This window comes from Drosophila ananassae, chromosome XL, assembly GCF_017639315.1.
Source record: "Drosophila ananassae strain 14024-0371.13 chromosome XL, ASM1763931v2, whole genome shotgun sequence".
In the NCBI taxonomy this organism is placed as follows: Eukaryota; Metazoa; Arthropoda; class Insecta; order Diptera; family Drosophilidae; genus Drosophila; species Drosophila ananassae.
In genome coordinates this window covers 14,556,874-14,576,592 of record NC_057931.1, presented here as the reverse complement: position 1 = coordinate 14,576,592, position 19,719 = coordinate 14,556,874, and the positions used below count along the sequence as shown (strand labels likewise).

The window sequence follows — 19,719 nt, the reverse complement described above, 5'->3', positions numbered from 1 at the left end:
ATCGTTAACTGGGGGCAGCAGTGGCATCTCATCCACTTCGTCGCTCTCCCCTTGGCGGGATTGTTGCAGTTGTTGTTTCCAGTTGGGGTACAACACGAAAAGTTACGCTAGTTTATGAAAAAGTCTTTGAGCTGTCAAACTGTCCAATTTGTAGATAAAGTTGCTAGCCTCCTCTGCTTTCTTCGTGTCTGCGTCTTGTTTCGCTGTTTTTTAGAGGATGCAATGCTCAGGGGCGGATTTCGGGATACTATAGGTACAAACCTATTCTTTAAAATTTGGGCCAAAACGTGCAGAAGATGGCTTGTTTGGAACAGGATTGGGAAAAATTAATAAGAAATAAACTCTTTTCCCATTTCTATAAAATACCTATACCCCTGTACTCTAGACACCCGTATGTATAAAGGTCCACTGATTATGCCTTTCAGATAGAAGTCAGCTTTTGGCTATAATAGGTCTTTGATCCGAAAGGCGATAAAAATGACACCATCGTGAATCTCAAGAAAGACACATTTGATTCTCGACAATCCTTGCGACTATTTAATATTGTCGCAATTCCAATATTATCACTTCCATCAAATTTCAATGCTGTACGATATTATGTGTCGCCTAGTTCTTCATATAAATATGGTACTTTTCAGAGGGTTTTCCAAGTGGGCTAACTGAATGCCACCGCATTTTAACAATATATTGTGATTTTTCTGAAAATGATGACTTTAAGATGAACGTGAAGACGTGAAGATCCACGAATAATTTTATTTGTGCTCCATAACCTTTAGGCAGCCCTGAACCAAAGTCCAGAACACACATAGGTTTTATCACCCACAGTTTCCGCAGTACACCTATTTAGACACCCTATAACGATTTTTGATATGAAGAATGTAAAAATATCAAATATTTTCCATGCGAAATAATTAAATATAAAACTGCCTTTAAATGGTCTAAAAGTAACATAGGGAAAGATTTCCAAGAAAATAACTGATAGGTACTAAGAAACTATTGTAGTATGGAAGTTTTAAACATTCTCTTATAAGAATATAAAAAAATAATGGTATTCAATATTCTATATTTCGGTCCTTGTTGACCATTTTCTGGAAATGCTCATGGTTTGCTAATTTAAATTTTACTTTATGTTTTAAACTTTATATCTTTTTTTTTGTTCATGTCACTGCCGAAGTTATCCACATTTTTTTAACCCCAATTTGAGATAGTTTTGTATATTTGGAGGTCTTCCATAAAATAATCACAATGTATTTATTAAATCTTACAATATATTTCCCAGGAGATCCGTCCCTGAGCTCTTACTTTCCTGTTTTGTGCTCTGTAGTTTTTTTTCCTCGTGATTCTGCCCTTAACATTTGTATTTTTCTTCCCTTTAAGCTGACGTCTTTAAAACAAAATAAAAACTTTGGCAAACATGCTGTGATGTTTTACAATTTCGATAGGAAAAATGTGTTGCATGCCCCAGGCATGTGTACCAAAAAAAGACAGCTCCCGTAGCCCATCCACAAGCACATTGCCTGGCCTGTTGAAAAGTTGATTTCAATATAAGTTTTACATTGTTCAATAATAAAGAGGGTGACGTTCCCTTGTGGACATTATCTATAAAATTACAAAGTCAGAATTGCAAAGTAAGAAATCGATTATAGGGACAGCTGTCAGCCCGTGTCTTCCGCCACTAATTAGTAAAGTCACGAAAAGGGAACGGCACCCTAGAAGCCCGATAAGGAGATCCTATATCGAGATGTATATAGAGCTATATGAGTGCTATTGGAATTGCAAGTAGTTGGAATTGAATCCAATAAATTTGATTTAAAACTGATTATTATTAGGGAATTAGTTTTTAGCTATAAACCTAAAAAGATTTCAATGTATTTCCAAAACTGAATAAGCTTTATTTATAAAATGACGGGAAGTACTAGATATTTATATTAAGAGTCGTTGTAGACCCAGTTATGTACCTGACTTCAATCGGAGTGATTGGGCAGAATTCATAAGTACGTGAGGGCTGCATCTTATTGAGTGCTCCTTTGGTTTGATTAAATATGCCCTCATGGGTGGGAGAGATTAGATTATAAATACACCAATACTTATTGATTTTCTTTATGAAGTTTAAATTAATTATCTTTGGACGCAATATAAAGTACAATGTCCGTTTATCCTGTTTCCAGGTATGTACCTGCTGCTGCTGATGGCGAACTTGCGCCTAACTTTGCGAATACTTCGCCAAAGTAATAATTACTGTTTTGTATGGGCCTGTAATGGAACCACCGTCAAATCTAAACTTTGTAAATTGCCTCACCCTGCTGGGTATCGCCAAATTATAGGCATTCAACTTTGATTATCGTGGCCTATGGTACACAAATTTTTTCAGCAGTCGGTTGGCCTCCAGGATTGCTGACGAAGGCAGAGGCCCTGTGGCCATAAAATCTGTGTCATGCAAAATATGGATTTCTTAATGAATTTATGCGAGTTTGAATTATTCTGCTGGCAGAGCAGTGGCCGTGACACCAAGAGTGCTGCCGCGTGGCCGCATATTGGTGGTACCGTTTTTAAACAATTCCGCATATCGGATTCCGTACGAATATACTCGTATGATACGTAAATAAGTACGGCCGCACCAACCCGTATACGGGTAAAATTCATTGTGAATGTAGTGCTGCTATTCAAATTTCTACATTCAAATGCGTAATTAACGATGGACTGTACGTGGATATGCAAAAGCCAACAAATATCCTGTCGTCCTCATCCTTCTGCGCCCTGCATTGCAAAGCATCAATAGCTCAGGGTTAAACAAGTTCTCTATTTACAATGTATGCTTATTGGTATGTGCAAACATACCATATGTTGTTCAAAACGAATCGAGAACAAGTAAGAATCTGAATTTAAAATGTGGCTCACTCGATGAACGCCAAGACCAAAGATACATATAAGATTTACAAAAATCTAGGAAACATACTGGCTTATTTCTTAACCTAATATAAATCATAAACACATTCTTAGCTTTCGACATTGATATGATTACATAAGTCAACAAAACATTTCCTCAAATACTCAATTGAAGACTTACCTACCATAGGTTCCTATACATGGTGCTCGGAAAGCACAATGGTATATTTAAAGGATCAGACAGATTATCTCCGACTCCATAAAGTATACATATTTTTGATCAACATCTTCAGCTGAGTCGATATAGCCGTTTGTCCGTCCGTACATCTATAGGAATGTCAATAAGAGGTGGACAATAAGAGGTGGAGCTATTAAAAATAGCGCTTCGAAAATAAAATAGCACCCCTAGCACAAGCAATGCTTAAATGGTCACCGTAGTCATATTTGTTATATTAGAGAAGCACTGAATACATTTTAGGAATTGTAAGACTTTATAGAAACTATAAATGAAACAATATTCATGTTTTATAAATATAAAGCTTTTCAAAAAATGCTTTCAAACAAATTTATCATTAAACAACCTTAAGCCTCCAAAACTATGTCCAATTGCTTCAATTAATATTCAGTGCCGCATCCTTTAGTGGCAATAACACCTTCTCAACGAGGCAAGTCCTGGCAATTTTATATGGAAATATTTATCCAAAACATTTAATTTCTTAAAATGATGGTAGTTGGAATAGATCCAGACACACAGCACTGTTGGAGCAAATTATTCGGTAAGGGGGTGTGTGATGTCGCACAATTGCTTCGCGTTCTTAAGGCACCTTTCCAGGACGTGCTCCTGGGCACATATCGCCTAAGCACCGCCTGCGCAAACTCCAGAAGTGAGATCTGTTGTAGTTCGCCGCCAATGTATGGTTGCTGCATCATCTCCGGTTCATTGGTTAAGCTGCTGCCCATCTGGAGGTCACTGGCCCCCAGAATCTGGCTGAGAGCAGCTCATTCCTGCTTTGCATTGTGGCGTGCTGCCAGGGCGCCGAAGGCGCCGCCTAAACTACCCGAAGATGATCCTCCTGCAGTCAGTGGGGTTTTCAGTGCCGCATTGTCCACCACTATAAGAATAGCTATAAGCACCGCCAGCACTGCAGCTATGGGAATGGTCTTGTGGGCGCCCACTAGCAAGTGTCTGTCACAGCTTAGCTGAATGCTGAAGTCGTTTCCCACAGCGTCCAGCGGATTGGGGGAGGAGAACAGTACATTCCCGGCTGGGGAATCTTCAAGGGCTTTTAATAGTTTTAGCACTAGTTGGCAAGTGAGTCGGGCTACTGCTTCCGTATCTACGCTCAATTCTGCGCCCCGGAGTTTACGGGTCGTACCAAGGTGGACAGGGCAAACTTGCTTACAAAGTCCGCCAGGGAGAAGCAGCGTCGGGCTGACAGAGTGCACACGAACACGGCTAGGGCGTCATGCGTCTTGGTCTGCCCGATGTCCACCTGACCGCCCTGGCTCAGATGCGGGTACCGGGAACTCTTACTGCCGCTGCACAGGCTTTGCAAGGTGGCAATCCACTCCTTAGACAGCACGTTGTAACTGGCAGTTAGTTCGGCGCAGGCCAAAGCCACATCATTCAACCGTTCGTTGTCCGTTTCCTCACAAACAGTGATGACTGCATTGGAAACAAAGCTGTACACGTTGGCCGGCGACTCGTACAGATTGCGCAGCCAATGGAGCTCGAATTTGCCGCCACGACGAGGCACCACAAAAAGTTCCTCCCGTAGCTGCGGGTTATACCGTTGCAGCGGAAGACTAAAATAAAGAAATAAATTAATAGTTTATCCATTGATTCATCCATGAATGGACTTACCTCAGCTGTTCTGGTGTATTAAAGATGTCCTTGAAGCGATTGATGCACTGCAACTGCTGATAATCTGTTCCTTGACTGTTCCTTTCCTTGCAGCAGATCGCTCAGGTACGCAGGATACATCGTTCCGCCGAGGAGCACTCGCTCGGAATACTAACGTGGCGAATAATGCGACAAACGCCCACAAACACGGACAGCGTTTGTTCTGGGGAGAAGAGCAGACAACTGTGGTAGGGTCGCAGGATACTTATTATGTAGAGCGCTATCGAAGTGGTATAACTGCGCACCAAGTTCGACTTTTTTAACTGCAACTGATGCTCGACTTCGGGCAACTCCTTCAGCAGGCTGTAGAATAGTTCCAGGATACTGTAGATGTTTAGCGCCAGCTCCATGAGGTTGAACAGAAACGCCACATGCTCCTGCAGCGCTAGATAGTTGTTGCCCAGCGCGAATCCGTGGAGCTGATCCAGCACATTCGCCGCACATTGCGCGGTGCCCACATGCTGGTCAAAGAAGGCCATTTGCTGGTACTTCGCAGTGGTGGCCTCAAAGTTGAACTCGTTTCTCGATTGCTTCTTGTCGTGCCCGGCAGCAGCACCATCGATAGTGAACTTCTTGCTGAAGAGCTTGCCAATCTCCTTGACGACGCCAAACAGAAGAATATACCGCTGGTTGCTTTCACTGCTATAGCTACTCATGCTGGGGTCATCCTGGTAGAATGGAATAAGCTCTAAATTAAGTCCTAATTAATTTACAATATCCAATTCCCTTTTAACTATTATAAAGTTCAAAAACAACATAAAAAGTATGGTGGAATAAAGTGGCGCTTGTGACAGGGAATAAAATTGAATTTAAAAAAAGCAACCAAATACTTTTAAGTGAAACAAAAATAATTACTAAGATCCATTAATAAATAATGTTTTGAAATTTTGCATTAGGTTTCGCTGAAATCAGGGTTTGAAGTGGTTTTTGAAAAAGTAACTTCTGTCTGTCCTAGTTTTTATACCCTTGCAGAGGGTATTATAATTTTGGTCAAAAGTGTGCAACGCAGTGAAGGAGACATCTCCGACCCTATAAAGTATATATATTCTTGATCAGGATCACCTCCTGAGTTGATATGAGCATGTCCGTCTGTCCGTCTGTCTGTCTGTCTGTCTGTCGGTTTCTACGCAAACTAGTCTCTCAGTTTTGGAGCTATCGAGTTGAAACTTTGCACACACCCTTCTTTCCTTTGCAGGTAGTATATAAGTCGGAACGGCCGGGATCGGTCGACTATATCCTATAGCTGCCATATAACTGATTGATCGGAAATGCCATAACTTTGGTGTTTTTTAAGTTAGAGGGTTGGGACTTTCCACACATGTTATATTTGACCAAAATATCTTTTGTACAAAATTTCATAAAGATCGGCCGACTATATCCTATAGCTGTCATAGAACGATCGGAATTGGCATAACTTTGGTGTTTTTTAAGTTAGAAATATGGGATTTGGTACAGATTACTCTTTGGGCAAAATAATTCAATATGCCAAATTTCATAAGGATCGGCCGACTATATACGATCCGCTATATATTTAATAATAAAGGATGCGTGGCGCCACCTAGCGGACTGCGACTGAACTGCAAGGGTATATCAACTTCGGCTCCGCCCGAAGTTAGCTTTCCTTTCTTGTTTTTTTTTTAATATTCATCCAAAGTTTATGCTTGCACCAATTATAGAACCTGCCAAGACCTATTAGATTCACTTTTGTAAAAAAATAAAACAGTATTAGCACATGTCTTTTTTTAAGTGGGAATGCGTGCGAACGTTGTGTTCGACATTAAGCAATTACCCATACCCAAACATGTTGGCGGTAGTCACATAAGTGGGACTTGCTATTCACGAGAGCTCCATCTATGTATGTATGTATAGCGCGAGGATCGCCTTAAAAATAGATGGCGATTTATACGGAGGCTTATACGTGAAAATCCATGATCGCATTACACATAGGTGACGCTTTACAGGAGTTTATTCGTATAAGGCGACAATCAAATTACACATAGGTGGCGTTTTATACAAAGGGTGATAAGACGAAGATCGATTTTCCCATAGGTGGCGCTTTACACTATTAATTCGTATAAGGTGAAGATCAAATTACACATAGGTGGCGTTTGATACAAAGGTTGATAAGACTAAGATCGATTTTCACATAGGTGGCGCTTTACAACAGTTAATTCGTATAAGGCGAAGATCAAATTACACATAGGTGGCGCTTAATAAAAATGTTGATCTTTAGAACACAGTGGATGGCGCCATCTGTGAGAGCGGCCTTAATTGATAAAACTGTAAACACAATAAATAAATCGAATTGTAATCCATATTATTAAAGGTTGTATACGATATTTACTTATAAAAGGGTATAAAAGGGATATTTACTATACCTGTAAAAATATTTCACCACTTACGAACTAACTACCATATAATAATATAATAATTAAAAAACAAACAAATTGTTTATTTTGCCGTATATCTTAAATGTATTAAATTGTTTAATTTAAAAAAATACTTTCTTTACGAATCTTATAAGATCTAATAAAAGTGTCTTGCGGGACTCAATCATCAACAATCAATTGCCTTACCTTAACGTATGTATGTATTTAAGATGGAATTCGTCGAACGCAAGGAAAAATGGTTCATCAGCTTCCGAAACTAGGATTAGATTACTCCCCATGGTCGCTATACCTTTCTCCAAATTCATTCTTCTATTTTCCATCCAAAATTTAAAGGCGCGGGAGAAGTTTAATTTTAAAAAATTGAATAAATTTAAATAATTCAAAATTTTTTAAAATTACAATTAAATTTAAAAAACTTAAATTAAAATAACAGCAAAAATAACAATTGGGTTGTCAGTTAGTCAATGGCTGCCACTATTAATCACTTTTGAGTAGTCATTCCAATTATTCCACTTTCAAATCCACCAGGGATTCGAAAACTTTTTTTAAATGTATTTGAAATAAAATATGTAAAAATTTAAAAAGCCCAACCCTACCAAAGCCAAACCCACTTTGAAAAACAATATTTATTAATTAAATCAATTAATTAATTAATGCAACCTTCGATATCCCCGGTATCGTTCGCTGCTGGAGCTTTTCTGAGATCCCGTTATAAAGCTCTCTCGAAATGAAAAAGGATCGAAACGGATGAAAACGAAATTCATTTCCGATTAAATTCAAATTTCAAATTTTCAAAAGATTCCGTGAATATGTAAAAAAAATTATAAAATTCCTTGGACCAAAAATATGGAAAGTATTATAGTAATTAACAAAATATTATATTATTGTATTACACACATTATAATAGAAAAAGTGCAACAGCCGGCGACACCGGCCGAGCCGCAGTCGGTGTTAGGTATTAAGAAGTGTTAGCGGCATTCATACAAATTTCGCCAACGGCTGGCAGTCTTTCGGAATGCACTCAACACACGAAATTTCTGTAGATTCTTGAGAAGATTCTGTAGAAACAGTTGAGAGTTTATCGAGAGCTAGACGAAAAAGGGTTATAGTTACTTGATGGTTTTTCTTTTTGGCTAAATAGGCTGGCTCCAGTACCCCAGAAAAAAATTCTGTTTGCAAAATGTCAAGAAACATCAAAATTAGATAAAAAAGTGTTTTTTTTTTAAATTTGTTTTAAAATTTTTTTTTAAATTAGCAAATTTCCAAATGACAATTTAGCTTTACGCACACTCATTGTGCACTCCCTGAGCAAACTTATTTTATTTGTCCCTGAGTTTGTGAAGATAAACCAAAATTTTAATCCAAAACATTAATTTTCGATTTGGGTAACAAATACTTCATTTTAGGATTTGTCTGGCAAATATATTCCTAAGCGGCACAACGAGAAAGTCACTATGTTTGTCTTATTGATCAGTTTAAAAGCGCAGACAGACAAAAACTTAATTTTTCATCATAATTTTCAATATTCTTTTCAGATCAAATTTCAATCAAACAATTTTGTGGGATTTATTTGTCTTTATGTTCAAAGAGATTGTCAATATTCCAATGCGTGACGGAGTCTGAGAAATATGGCGATTTGTGTGATGGAGGGCATTGTAAAATTGTATTTCCTTGCACATATGTACATATATTTAAGAAAGGCATATATGTTGATTGGCATTGAAGCCATAATTTGTATGAATCAGTTATATGGAAGCTGTGGGATGTAATTTCTGTGACCAACAATAAGTAAATGTAAAAATTTTAGTAATAGAAAAAAATTTTAATAGTAAAAATGATCATTTTTTTACTTTGAAGAAGTACTATTTGACTTTGAATTAACTTAAAATCCACATTTTCACTAAATTTTACATCTTGCGTGCAATGAAAACGCATCCACCGTAACTCGGAAGAGTGATTCGTTCTCCACTCGAGGCAATAACCATGCACCTCTTTGAATCGCCGATAATAAACAGGAGAATACAAGTTAGAATCATAATACATGTGTATGTAGTATATGCATGTTGTGTTTACAGGTGTTTCTGTCATTACAAATTAAGGTTTCGATTTGCGTATAATTAATTACGACTTTATATGTACATACAATGCTTTCGTTAAAAATAAAAAAAAATTAAATATGTAATTAAAAATCAAGCAAATGTCTGAAAATGTTCACTTTGTTCCAATTTCTAAAGTCCCGCAGAGCCGGAATGGATATGCGACTGGCACATATCCCTTCCCCTCGATCTGATGCTGGATGCCGGATTCTGGATGTAGTGTGGATAGGGCGTATAAGAGGATGAGTGGATGTGTTCGCAAGTGTGATCGGTCCGGAGTCAACTACCATACCGCATCGCAGACCGGCCACCCCGCCGTTGGATTGCAGTATTGCAGTAATTGAATATGTCTCAAAACCACACAGGTCAGGTCGGCGTCGCCTCGCTTCGCTTCGCTCGGCTCAGCCCAGCTCAGCCTCATCATCTTCATCTCAGCACTGTGTTGGTTATTATTAATAGTGATTTTTATTGTGGTTGCCGTTGTTTATAGAGTTTAGCTTTTTGCTTTTCATATGGTTTTTTGCTTGTAAGAGTTGCTTTTCGTTATTGTTGCCGCAGGTTCTGGTGTCCCTGTCACTGTCCATGTGGCTATGGTTGTTGGAGTTGTATAGCAGTCTTGTTGGTTCCTAAGACGCAGCTGCTGCCGTGACCGAATCCGACACCTGTTCGCTTGAACTGAAATTAATGTGATTCAACTGCTGCTGCTCCTCCTCGGCGCGCAGTTTGGCGGCCTCTTTCTCCTGCAGCTGCGCTTCCAGCTCCTCAACATTACGAAATACGCGGGCATACTGGAACCGTTCGTGGCACGCCTGCTGATATGCAGCTGCTTCTGAATCGCACTCTCCGAACACATCGCCGTCCCGCAACGCTGTGTAGACCTTGATGGCCTCCTATAATTGAAACCAAATGTCAGTGGCTAACTTCAATGGGGCGAAGATTTGAAATGCTTACCTCTAGAGTCATCTTGCTCAGATTGAAGCTAGTGACCAGTTTAATCGCTGCTGCCCTTTTGCTGTGATCCAGCTCGTACAAACTTCGGGCTCCCTCATATAAATGCAGAATGGAAGCGTTGTGCTTGGCAATGAACTCGTCGTTGAGCTGTTGGGGCGTCCTGTTGCCTATCAGTTCTTTGGTGGCCTTGTCCAGCACTTGCTGGACATGATCGTTTAGCGGCTGCTGTTTAATGGTGGCAGCCAAGGACTTCATGAAGCGAATGATGCAGCTGTGGAGCTCGGGGTGCGAAGGGTTGACAGCGCGAGCTCGCTGAATGGACTGCAGCATAAGAAGCAGCTTGTTCTTGCGGTAGTACACCTCGAAGGCCAGCAGGTGCGTTTCGATCCGCTCCTTGGCCAGCTGTTGCAGCGGCTTTAAGAAGTCGATAGCCTTCTCCAGCGGATCGTCCGTTCGTTCTAGCTTATCCGCCACCAGTTCATCCAGCTGCGGGGCGTCCGGATCGGTCTCCTGATTGGCTTGTTGCTTCGATTTCTGATGCTGCTCGCGCTTTACCTGCGCCTGCGCGGCCTGCGCACTCTCCAATTCGGCTTTCTTTTTGGCCTTGCGCTGCTTGCTGCGGAGCTTTTTCAGCTCCGAGGGAGGCAGGTTCTCTGTAATGGCAATTTAAAGGGTCAATAGGTGAGGCTCTAAACATATATGCACTTTTCGACATACCAATGTCAATCTCCTCGATAGTCGCCTCCGATTTGAGCGGCTTGTCGTAAAGACGAATGTACACTTCAATGGCACACTTGGCCGCCTTGAAGTAGAAGGGATGCTGCCTCAGGACGTCCTCCAAGCGCAGCAAGCCCACGTAGGCACGAAGCGTCATCTTGCGCATACAGTAGGTGTGGAAGTCGAATTGGTCTTCCACGATCTCCGCAAAATGCCGCTCCACCTCGTGGCACTTCTTCAAGGACTCGCCCCATCGACCCATTCGCTGATAGGCCAGAGCACATTCCGTCTGGAACCACATGCATTGCATCTCGTTTAAGTTGTCCATGGCCGAAACGCCCTCGCGGGTGAACTTGGCGCAAATCTCCTCAGCTTCGCTCACCATGTTGGCGCGCAGCATATACTTGGCGCACTTTGAGTTGATGTATCTAGGGACGAAGATGGATTAAATCAGGATGTGTAGCGACAGTGCCAAGCCCAGCTTACCGATCCGCAGTGTCCATGCTTTGTGCCTCCTCCAGCCAAACGTAAGCTTCTACAGGGTCGCCCGCATGCTTGAAAATCCGGCCCTTGGTGATAAGCAGCTCGATCAACGTGGGTGTGTGGTCGATGGCAACGTTGATGTACTCGAGTGCCCGATCCGTATCGCGCATATAGTCATAGTGCTGCGCCAAAAACAACGCTGTCCACACAAGCGCAGACGCAGGCTCGACGGGAACTCCGGCGTCCGCATCCTCTCGCGAAAAGTGCCCCGAGCGGGTGAGGTTCTCGAAATACTGCAACGCCAGTTCCTCGATGGTAGTCGCCTTCTCAGATTTCTGGTGAAGCGTGCGCACGTTGACGAAGAGCGGCGGAATTCCCTTACGCAGACCGCGGCGAAGGTACTCGTCGGCTACTATACGGAATTCGCTACCGCTAGCAACGTTCAGCGGCAGACGGCGAGGACAAAGAGCGCGCGGATACTGCTCCTGGAACACGCGGTAGGCGGCTACCACAGCGCTGGGATCGGTGAGCTGGCGGGCAGCCAGATACTGCTCGTAGTAGAGTACGTTTTCGGGATTGCGGCGGATCAGCGACTCGAAAATTGGCACAGCCTTTTCCTGCTGCTGCAGTTTGATGTAGAGATCTCCCATGGTCTCCCGGACGGCCAGTTTGTCCACTATCTGGGGCTCATACTTTATGAGGTGGTCCAGCGCCTGCTGCAAGCGTTCCGATTCTATGAGTATCTGATTCTGGTAAAGTAAGAGCTCCGAATGGCGGTAGTCGTGCGCCTCCTGCAATGAAAGAACAGCAACAGCCGAAATGAAAAACTTGAAATCGAGAGGCATTTGAATGATTGCAGCTACTTACAATTGAGTTTTGCGACTGGCTAAAGGTCTCCAAGATGTTGTTGGCCATGTCATAGTCCCTCACTAGGTGGTAGCTCATGGCAAACCCAATCCAGGACGCTTGTTGCGAGGGGCGCAGCGTGAACAGGTGATGTCGGGTCTCCTTGTATCCTTCCAGGTCCCGCATCTGTATCTGCAGCAACGACAAGTCCTTCAGGATCTGCAGATTATCCTTTTCCCACTTGAGCGCGTTGCGGTAGCACTTGATTGCCTCATCGTACTTTTTATCACTCCGCTGTAGCAGTCCGTAAACGTGCCAGCAGACGTGGGAGCGCAGGTCGTTTCGTAAACCCAGTCGAACGTACTTGTAGGCCTCCTCCCGCCGCCCGAGCCCGTTCAGGGTAAGTCCTTTCATTGCCAGCGTCTCGCCGTGCTCCATGTACTTGGGGTTCGAGAGAATCTGCTTAGCCAGCTTAAGCCCATTTTTGTACTGCTTCAGTTCGTAGCATTTCTGCAAAGTGCAATCAAGAATTAGTCTATGATACCCACGCATCGCGCCCAATACCCATTTTGAGGTTATGCGACCGCGGTCGGCCAGTAGTTGGCGTCGATGGGGCTCGAAGTGGTGCCTCCAGTTTCCTGGACGCGGCCTCGTCCCGGACGGCGATGACTTGCCGTCCCTCGTCGCCAACTGCCGTTGCCGCGGTCCAAAAATAGGTGCATTAACTGAAAGCACATGGAAAGCCCCTGCCGCTACCATGCAGCCCTCAAAAGCCGGTAGTTCGAGGGGTGGGGTGCGGGTGAAGGGGAGCGGGTGCAGGTGCAGGTGAAGCGCATGCCACTTACAAGTAGCTTGCGGAAGAGCGCACCCTCCTTGGGTGGCAGTGGATCGTTGGAAGGCATCTCTGCAACGCTGCTTCTTCTGCTTCTTCTTATTCTCGGTCTTGTTCTTCTTCAGTTGCTGACTGTCGTCTCGTCTGGCTCGCACCGGATAACGGATTTTGCGAAGTGTGCTGCTTCCGTAGCTTGAGCTTGCTCTACCTCTGCCTGGGACTAGAGCTGGAGCTTAAGCTGGCTGGCTGGATTACAGTTTCTAGAAGGTGCACACACGCAGAGGGACAAACACGGCAAAAACGGCGCACTGCGAGCACGAGCAAATTTCTAACTCGACACCAGGAACCAGAACTATACACACATGCATGCACGGTCACACATACACGCTTGTTTGCGCGCGTTTCGGGCTGAATGGCAATGAATATCGATAACTATTTCGCGCTAGGCTGTTAGTTTAAATCGTATATGAAGGCAATTGTACTGTGCAATGCACAGTGTGCATGTACGTTTAAAACATGTTTACTCACATATTCCAGGGTTTTGGCCAATTTAATCTACACAAACCCAAAAATTGCACAAATTGGTAGAAAGAAGAAGAACTTCCAAGGCACTTGTTATGTAAAGCAATTGGTCATTAATTAAACATATGTTCAAACGTTTGTGCCTTGCAGTCTTCATACTAATTAATATAACAAATTCCCCCCAGCATGCTTCGCAGTAGCATTTGATTCAAAACAGTGTCACAATTGGTTAAAAAACTGTCAACCAAAAAGTGTCATTCACTGAAAACTCAAATCAGCTGACACTTGCGATAGCCGATACAAGCCTGCTATCGATATCAATACCAATTGGACCCGGAAGGTACAGCAAAATGAATTCGCTGGCCAGGATTGGAGGATTCGTGTGCCAAACGGTACAAATAGCCGGTTGTGGCGTAAGTATTGTGCCCCCATAGATTCTTTGAATGAAAGACTAAAATATACCCTTCCGATTGTGCAGTTGCAGCAGGTACGCACCAAGTATGCTGATTGGAGGATGATTCGGGATGTTAAGCGCCGCAAGTGCGTCCGCGAGCATGCCGTTGAACGGCTACGAGTCAACTCCCTACGGAAAAATGACATCTTACCAGCGGAACTGAGAGAGGTGGCTGATGCTGAGATCGCTGCCTTTCCGCGGGACTCATCGCTTGTTCGTGTAAGGGAACGCTGCGCCCTTACGTCACGGCCGCGCGGCGTTGTCCACAAATACCGGCTCAGTCGTATTGTATGGAGACACCTTGCCGACTACAACAAATTATCTGGCGTGCAACGCGCCATGTGGTAGTTTTTTTTTTGTTAGTAGTAAGAAAAATAAATCATTGTTAGTCCAACTGAAGCATTGCAGTGTTATCGGCTTGCGTTCTAACAGCTGACTGTTATCGAAATCTGTGTTGTTTTGCTTTGGACAGCCCAGAAGCAAAAATGTCCAGGAAACAGAGGATCAACTTGGTAAATTTTAGCTTCCTTGACCATAAGGCAGAGCTGAGGGCTCTTCTTCGGGCCAAGGGCCGCCGGGAGCCGTACAGTTTGGTGGAAAGCGAGTCTGACTTCTGGCAGTTTCTCGGCAAATACGAGGCTATGATGAGGGCTACGGGGCAGCCGGAACTGGCGCAGCTGCTGAACAATGACGAACTTGCCTGCCCACAACCTTACCATCGCGCCAAGCACCTAGCCATGCATCTGAACGAAGAGCAGATGCTCCAAGAAGCGCGTGGCGAGATAGAAGCGCAGTTCCGGCAGTTGATTCTGATTTACCTGGACTTTCGGCAAAAGGAGAAGTTTCAGCGCATTCGTAAATTACGACAGGCGCAGCGTTCCCTGCCCATAGCCCGCTTCCGAGATGACTTGCGGGAAGCCCTGGACACTAGCCGTGTGGTCATAGTGGCCGGCGACACGGGCTGCGGAAAGTCCACTCAGGTGCCTCAGTTCCTCTATGACTTTGGCTATCGCAGCATTGGTATGCATTTTCCGGAACTTTTTAAAATGACATCAACCCTGAACCCCTGGTTTTCTGACAGCTTGCACACAACCTCGTCGCCTGGCTTGCGTTTCCTTATCAAAACGAGTGGCCCACGAACTACTAGATGACTATGGGAGCCGGGTGGGCTTTCAGATTCGGTTTGAACGCAGTCGCACTCAGCACACCAGCATCACCTTTATCACGGAGGGCTTGTTGCTGCGCCAGTTGGCGGTGGGCGCCAATCTTGACCAATACGACGCCCTCATCTTAGACGAGATTCATGAACGCAACCTATTTGGCGACTTTCTTCTGGGCGTCACCAAGTGCCTGCTGCGAGCACGCCCGAAGCTAAAGCTTATTCTCATGTCGGCCACTATTAATGTGCAGCTGTTCCACAACTACTTTAAGGAAGAGGGCGCTCGACTGGTTCAAGTTCCCGGGCGTCTCTTTCCCATTAAGTTGCGCTATATTCCCCCACCGGCGTTGGAGCTTAAAGCTGGGCAATCGGTCAGTACATCTAAACACCAAAGCGGGCGTATGGACCCGGCTCCATTCGTCCAAGTGCTCAGCCTTATTGACCAGCAGTATCCCAGTGAGTCTATACTATGTCCTTAATCTGTTCATGTGCTACTACTTTTATCCTCAGTCAGTGAACGCGGAGACGTGCTCATTTTCGTAAGCGGGGTGAACGAGATCGAGTCCGTGGTAGCGGCCGTTGAGGAATATGCCACTAAGCAACAACACTGGATCGTCCTGCCCCTGCACAGCGGACTGGCTCTCGCTGAGCAGGACAAAGTTTTCGACTACGCGCCCGAAGGCAGTCGCAAATGCATCGTCTCCACCAACATTGCCGAGACCTCACTCACTGTGGACGGCGTGCGGTTCGTGGTGGACTCGGGCAAGGTCAAGGAAATGAGCTATGACGCCGCCTGTAAAGGCCAACGCCTGAAGGAGTTCTGGGTATCCAAGTCGTCTGCTGAGCAACGGAAAGGTCGCGCCGGTCGCACTGGTCCAGGGGTAAGCTGATGTTACCGAATCTCCTTGCCATCCTAGTTTTAAAACCTTTTGATTCACAGGTATGCTTCCGACTCTATAGCCAAGCCCAGTTCGATGCCTTTGAGCCATACCCGGCTCCGGAAATCCACCGTATGCCGCTTGACACAATGTTGCTGCAAATGATTTCTATGGGACTACCCGACGTCCGTGTCTTTCCCTTTATCGAGGCTCCGAAATCTGAACAAGTAGAGCAGACAATTTTGGCTTTAAAACAACACGTAAGAAATGGCATATGGATTTCAATATGTATAATTTTAATTTTGAGACCCTTTCCACGTGCGAATCAAAATAAAGGCGTAACATTGTCGATGCGGTCAGAAAATACAATTTTTTTTAGTTTATATGTAATAGGGACATGAAAAACCTTTTCTGAGACCATCACGTGTATATTTTACAAAAAACTTTCGAGTCAGATGCAGCAAGGATCCAGGAACCATCATAAGAACCTTTGATAGATAATTTTACTGGCAAATTAAAAAATTTAATCCTAAAACGCATCCAAATATAAACAAAATTTAGAACTTTCATTAAAAAATTTGTTTGAAACATATATTACCAACCAACAACTTATATTTTGAATCGTTATGTAAAACTGAAAACATATAATTTATACTTTAAAGAATTTATTTACAAGGACAGTGGTGAAATCCAGTTTTGGGTTATAACCACTAAGAAGTCTCAAAGCATTACCTTCCAAAACAATGTCCGAATTTGTCTATATGTGTGTATTATGGGGAAAACGAAGATTAAGCAAATTCACAAATATTTTTCAATATATGGTCTATTTGATTAATCTTAATATTAATATTTTTTATTTAATAATATATGTGTAGTAAGAAACTGTAGACCAGTTTATATTTTTTTATTATACATATGACAGCTAAAGGTCGACCATTCTAACATATGTATAATAGTTTGGAGCATGGAGGTGAATCTGCTCTTTACTTTAACATAAAGAAAACATTAAATACTTTTAGCAAATATTTTAAAAAATCTTGTCGCTGTATCTTTTAACTGCTGATGAATCAAAATTATTTGGCTCTTTCGTTACTTTCACGAGGCATACTTTGGCCAATACTATAACACCCTCTGCAGAGTCAATAATTAATTTTTATAGAGAACTCAGTAACAATTACCATGCATAAACCTCAGTATTCGTTTATTTATTTCAGTGCGCTCTCAGCGTGGAGGAGAAGATCACTCCGCTGGGCAGCTCGCTTGCCAACCTGCCCGTAGAACTCTCCATTGGCAAAATGCTACTCATGGGCTGCGTCTTCCCAGAGGTGGAGCAGCTGCTGACCCTGGCCGCCATGCTGAGCGTTCAGAACCCGCTGACAACCCGTGCACAGACGGACCACCGCTGCGAGCGGGAACGCCAGCCTTTCGAGTCCGACCAGGGTGACCTCTTCACCATGCTGCGTTGCTTCCGCGAGTGGCTGCAGCTGAAGTTGCGTCGCGAGGGAACGCGGCAGTGGTGTCACCGTCTGGGCATCGAGGAGCAACGCTTTTATGAAGTCACCAAGCTACGGCATCAGTTTCAGCGCATCCTTGAGAGCTGCGGCATGACAGTGGCCAGCGACTCTGGCTCTGGACCGGGCTCGAGCTCCCAGCTTACCAGCGCCGAGCGTTCAACGCGCCACGGAGAACTGATCCAGCTGAAGGCCCTCAAACGTCGCCAGCGATTCGAGCAGCCGCGCCAGCGAAAGCTTCTCAAGCACCAGCACCGGGACACTGAGGACCAGGGTCACGACGAGCGGGACGATGACATGCGCGACGTCGACTTGCGAATGCGGCACGACGCTCGTCAACTGACACTGCTAGAACGCTCGGCGCGTCTCGATCGCCATCGGGATGTGGTGCTGCTGAAGCTGCTGATTGCCAGTGGCTTTTATCCGCAGCTGGCTGTCGTCGACGAGTTCAACTACTGCAAGGGAGGGGGCCAGCAGTTCTTTCACACGCGGCTAAAGCCATTCCTGTCCCAGCACCCCAATTCCCACTTTGCCAAGTACTTCGATCTCCTGCAGTTGTCTGACAGTGACCTGCTACCCAAGCCGTTCTACTACACCGCCAAACATCCGCTTAGTTCGCGACATCAGATTCTCTGTTACCAGTGAGTAGAGACCCCAGTCGATGCGACCATTGCTCTCTAATCCTACTTAACAGATCGCTCCTGGAGACTGCGAAACCATATCTGATGAACTGTATCAGGCTGCCCTGCGCCCAAACGCTCTTGCTGTTCGGCTTCGCCATCGACACGAATGCGGGCCTCACGCAGATCGTCTGCGATGGCTGGCTGGGAATCGATCTCCCTGCACCCGGCAGCGGAATGCAGCTGCTTAGTCGCGGCATTGAGCTCCGCCGCCGATGGAGCGGTCAACTGTACGCGAAGCTTAATGGTATAGCTTATTCATGTCTTATTATGTAGTTTGGCTTTTTGTTAACATTTAATTACTTTTTTCAGAACTCAGTGATAAGCAAGATGCGCCTTCCTCCGCAAGGAGCGTGAGTAGTGATCTGTGGCATGATCTGCTGGACTTTATGGCCTTAGATGTCGCGTACGCAGTCCGACGCCTTCTGCCCGCCGATCTTAAGCGTCTTTACACGCACCAAGCTCCGCCTGAGAGGATCCGGGACCTTAAGGAGAACCCCTTTGCGCCTGGATATGCGATGAGTGCTAACGAGGAAAAAGGTGGCATCAATGTCTCGGAGCACGTAGTGTACGCGTGCTTGGCGGAACAGCAATGGACGATGAAAATGGACGCGGCTCTGAAGGAACAGCCTTGGGAGTGCGCGCACTGCGATTTTACTATGGAAGAGTTCGACGTGTTGGAGCAGTTGATACACCGTTCTCAGTGCCGAGGTGGTCGAAAAAAAAGTAAAGTTTCTTCCAATACGAGGTCCGATAAAGAGCTGGACCCCGAACGCAGCGGGTCAGCATCCCAGTCCTCTGGAAACTACTTCTGCGAGACATGCAAGCGCCAGCTGCAACTCTCGCGGATTGAAATCCTGCGACATCGAAGACAATGCCTAAAAGTTGAGGGAAACGATGCTCCGAAATAGTTTAATTTAAAGCTAAAGTAAATGTTTATATGTGCGCTTTAACATTCAATTTTCTCTTTAAAGAATATAATGATTCGACCTGTTTTTTGTACAGGGATTCTATAAAAATAACCACCTATGAAAACTGTGTTTTGTCGAAAGAGACTTCTATATGTAGTCGAAGGATGAAGAAATTCTCTGTCTGCCAAAAATGTTGAGCAGTTTATAGATTTTTTTTCTATGATTTGCACAAAGCAAAATCACTTTAATTTAAAAAACATAACGTTTATTAAAAAATTATCCTTGAATGTTTTAAGGTACAAGCTAAAACTAATTGTTTTATATGTGTGTGTGTGTTGTATTTAAACACAGTAATGAAAGTTTAACGATGAAGTTGGAATGTGGCTTGATTGAGGGCTTTTGAAATTTTTGGTAATTTTTGGTTATTTAAGGGATTACATGGGTTTCGCGGTTTCAAAAAATCAAAAAAAAACAATTGTTTGTCTTATTGAATTCGATAA

General features: G+C 44.0%; 4 protein-coding genes across 4 annotated transcripts; 2 read left to right on the top strand and 2 right to left on the bottom strand.

The window, feature by feature from the left end:
* Window positions 1-3,428: 3,428 nt before the first annotated feature.
* LOC123257526 (mediator of RNA polymerase II transcription subunit 12-like) lies at window positions 3,429-5,445 on the bottom strand. Its single transcript, XM_044716983.1, has 3 exons — window positions 4,902-5,445; window positions 4,751-4,850; window positions 3,429-4,692 (listed from the first exon to the last, which is right to left on the bottom strand). The coding sequence occupies exons 1-3, from the start codon at window positions 5,443-5,445 to the stop codon at window positions 4,230-4,232; spliced, it is 1,107 nt and encodes a 368-aa protein (XP_044572918.1). The 3' UTR covers window positions 3,429-4,229.
* A 3,760-nt stretch (window positions 5,446-9,205) lies between these two features.
* LOC6503196 (N-alpha-acetyltransferase 16, NatA auxiliary subunit) lies at window positions 9,206-13,522 on the bottom strand. Its single transcript, XM_001963587.4, has 6 exons — window positions 13,118-13,522; window positions 12,294-12,782; window positions 11,430-12,217; window positions 10,944-11,371; window positions 10,227-10,879; window positions 9,206-10,165 (listed from the first exon to the last, which is right to left on the bottom strand). Exons 1-6 carry the CDS (start codon window positions 13,172-13,174, stop codon window positions 9,902-9,904), a joined length of 2,679 nt encoding a protein of 892 aa, XP_001963623.1. The 5' UTR covers window positions 13,175-13,522; the 3' UTR covers window positions 9,206-9,901.
* A 363-nt stretch (window positions 13,523-13,885) lies between these two features.
* Window positions 13,886-14,528, top strand: LOC6502903 (28S ribosomal protein S14, mitochondrial). Its single transcript, XM_001963586.4, has 2 exons — window positions 13,886-14,039; window positions 14,105-14,528. The coding sequence occupies exons 1-2, from the start codon at window positions 13,977-13,979 to the stop codon at window positions 14,426-14,428; spliced, it is 387 nt and encodes a 128-aa protein (XP_001963622.1). The 5' UTR covers window positions 13,886-13,976; the 3' UTR covers window positions 14,429-14,528.
* A 37-nt stretch (window positions 14,529-14,565) lies between these two features.
* LOC6502904 (probable ATP-dependent RNA helicase DHX34) lies at window positions 14,566-19,330 on the top strand. Its single transcript, XM_001963585.4, has 7 exons — window positions 14,566-15,100; window positions 15,162-15,695; window positions 15,750-16,120; window positions 16,180-16,377; window positions 17,332-18,269; window positions 18,323-18,555; window positions 18,621-19,330. The coding sequence occupies exons 1-7, from the start codon at window positions 14,566-14,568 to the stop codon at window positions 19,217-19,219; spliced, it is 3,408 nt and encodes a 1,135-aa protein (XP_001963621.1). The 3' UTR covers window positions 19,220-19,330.
* The last annotated feature ends 389 nt before the right edge of the window (window positions 19,331-19,719 follow it).